Source organism: Alligator sinensis, unplaced genomic scaffold, assembly GCF_000455745.1.
Source record: "Alligator sinensis unplaced genomic scaffold, ASM45574v1 scaffold2075_1, whole genome shotgun sequence".
NCBI classification, from domain to species: Eukaryota; Metazoa; Chordata; order Crocodylia; family Alligatoridae; genus Alligator; species Alligator sinensis.
In genome coordinates, this window is record NW_005843811.1 from 9279 (window position 1) to 12110 (window position 2832).

General features: G+C 55.8%; 1 protein-coding gene across 2 annotated transcripts; it reads left to right on the top strand.

Moving 5' to 3' along the window:
- The first annotated feature begins 68 nt into the window (after positions 1-68).
- LOC106723411 (zinc finger protein 239-like) lies at positions 69-2816 on the top strand. 2 transcript variants are annotated; one of them, XM_025195770.1, is made up of 2 exons: positions 70-1073; positions 1962-2816. In XM_025195770.1, exons 1-2 carry the CDS (start codon positions 377-379, stop codon positions 2225-2227), a joined length of 963 nt encoding a protein of 320 aa, XP_025051555.1. In that variant the 5' UTR covers positions 70-376; the 3' UTR covers positions 2228-2816. The 2 variants fall into 2 exon arrangements, with proteins under 2 accessions (XP_014383163.1, XP_025051555.1); XM_014527677.2 differs by lacking the exon at positions 1962-2816 and having other exon boundaries at positions 69-1943.
- The last annotated feature ends 16 nt before the right edge of the window (positions 2817-2832 follow it).

Consider the following 2832-nt stretch of genomic DNA (forward strand, 5'->3'; position numbering starts at 1 on the left):
GTGTTTCTTGCAGGAGGGCCTAGGGTGATGGGGCTGAGAGCTGCGCCAGAAACCTTGAGAGTCTTTCTCCTAACTCTACCCAGTAGGGAAGATGAGACTGGCACAGGGACCTGGCACTGCTGCACCCCAATCATTTGGGATTTTGGCAGAAACACCTAGTTTTCTTCAGGAAACAGAAGTGCCAAGGTCCAGTCCTGCTCCGAGGCCCATCCCAGCAGAGGGAATAGCAGTGCTTGCCCCTTGGCAGCAGGGCAGGGACTAATCTGGTCTTTCCTCCTCCCATGCAGGACATGCCTGGTTGCTGAGCAGAACCGAGGAGCAGGGTCCTGAGGAAGGGCCTGGAAAGCTGAAGCCACCATGGGCTTCCCTGGGGAGTATGGGTGAGGTGGATTCCCTGAGCCCAGAGAACAACCAATGGCACGAGGGTCAGGGGATGCCCCCAAAGCAGGATAATGTAGCAGTGAAGCAGGTCCCATCTCTAGTTGGGCCTTCGAGTGAAGAAGGGAAAGAAGCCAGAAACAGCCCAAGGTGCAGGGAAGAATTTGTGGTGCTGAGACACCTGAAGAGGCCGAAAGGAAAGGCCTACTGGAGAAAGACACTGCATGCAAACCGAGGCAGCATGGGGGGCCTCAGAGGGAAGCAGGAGCCCACCACCAAGCGCAGGGGGAGAGCCCACTCCTGCCCTCAGTGCAGGAAAAGTTTTAGCTGCCCCTCGCACCTGGCTCTGCACAAGATAAAGCATGCTGGGGAGAAGCCCCATGTTAGCACCAAGTGTGGGAAGAGCTTGACCTGTCTCTCTGTGCGGAGGAGGCAGCAGCCACACTGCTGCACAAGGTTTGGGAAGAGCTTCAGGCAGCCCTCCAGCCTGGCCAGGCACGGGTGCGTGCACACAAGGGAGAAGCGTCATCCTTGCTCTGTGTGCGGGAAGAGCTTTATGTCCTGGTCCAAGCTGTCTCAACATCAGCTCATCCACACAGGGGAGAAGCCACATCAGTGCTCTGTATGTGGAAAGAGCTTCACCCAATCTTGCAACCTGAGCAGGCACCAGCGCATCCACACAGGGGAGAAGCCACATCACTGCTCTGAGTGTGGGAAGAGCTTCACCCATTATGCCAAACTGGGCCAGCACCAGGACATCTGCACAGGGGAAAAGCCACATCGCTGCTCTGTGTGTGCGAAGAGTTTCACCTGGTTCTCTGGCCTGGTCCGGCATGAGCTGATTCACACAGGGGAGAAACCACATCAGTGCTCAGTGTGTGGGAAGAGCTTCACCCACTCCTCCAGCCTGACCCAACACCGGCTCATCCACACAGGGAAGAAGACGCATCAGTGCTCAGAGTGCGGGAAGTGCTTCACCCGATCCTGTCACCTCACCCGGCACCAGCTCATCCACACCGGGGAGAAGCCATATCAATGCTTGGTGTGTGGGAAGAGATTCAACCGATCCTCCAACCTCGCCCAGCACCAACTCATCCACACCAGGGAGAAACCACATCAGTGCTTGGTGTGTGGGAAGAAGTTCAGTCGGTCCTCCATCCTGGCCCAGCACCAGCTCATCCACACAAGGTAGAAGTCACAGCAGTGCTCAGAGTGTGGGAAGCGCTTCCTCCACTCCACCAGACTGGCTCGGCACCAGTGCATCCATAGTCAGGAGTGTCCATCATTGTGCCAGCAATACAGGAAGGGCTTGGGGATTTATACCTGCTTAGCACCCACCCGTGTCCACATTCAGGGAAGTGGTCTCGTGCTCATGTGATGCAGCAGCAGTTCACCCTTCGTTCAGCCCTTCTAGGGCACTGCAGATCCCAAAGGACACAGGGGCTGCCCTCCCAGGTCTGATGCGGGTGATGGTTTAAAAGGAAACACGTCAGGCAGAGGCTAGCCGGATGCTGGGGGAACCTGTAAGGAAAAGATCATCCTGGGAGCCTGTGGCATCCCCATCGTTCTCCAAACGAAGCCACATCGCTGCTCTGAGTGTGGGAAGAGCTTCATTTATTCCTCCGACCTGGCCAAGCACAAACGCATCCACACAGGAGAGAAGCCGTATCAGTGCTCTGAGTGTGGGAAGAGCTTTAGTTATTCCTCCCACCTTGCCCAGCACAAGCGCAGCCACACAGGGGAGAAGCCATATCAGTGCTCTGTGTGTGGGAAGAACTTTGCTCGATCCTCTGGCCTGGCCCAGCACCAGCGCATCCACAAAGGAGAGAAGCCACATCATTGCTCTTAGTGTAGGAAGAGCTTCACCTACTCCTGCAGGTTGTACCAAACACTGGTGTATCTACACAAGGGAGAAACTACATGGGTGCCCTGAGTATTGGAAAAGCTTCACCCATCTCTCCAATCCTGTCCTGGATTCAGATCATCCAAATCCAGAAGCATCCCTAATTCTGCCAGCAGTGCAGGAAGGGCGTGGAGATGTCTGCCTGCTCAGCACCCACCAGTGGTGCATTCTGACAAGCACCCCCATGCTGGTGGACTCCAGAAAGATTTTGCTCAGGCTGTGTCCCTTGTAGGAAACAATGGGAGTCCAGAGCCCAGAGGCTGGCCCACAAGGATTGATTGTGTGTAGGGGCTAACACGAAACACCTCAGGTAGACGTCAGCCCCCATGCAGGGAAAAGAGAAGAGGTGGAGATGATCTTGCATCAGCCTTGGAGCCTGTGCATTCCCCATCCTTCTCTAGAAGCAGATAGTACTCGCAGGGGAAGAAGTGCCTTAACGGTAGGGTGCCCTCCCCAAGACAGCTGGCTTGAAATGACACCCAGGGACTCTCCTTGGCTGCCTCCCAGCTTTCTCCTGGTCCAGGGCTTCTGGTATATGAGCCCCTGAGTTG

Bases quoted from the DNA above. Each gene is read 5' to 3' on its own strand.
- LOC106723411 (XM_014527677.2), top strand. From the start codon at position 377: ATGGGTGAGGTGGATTCCCTGAGCCCAGAGAACAACCAATGGCACGAG.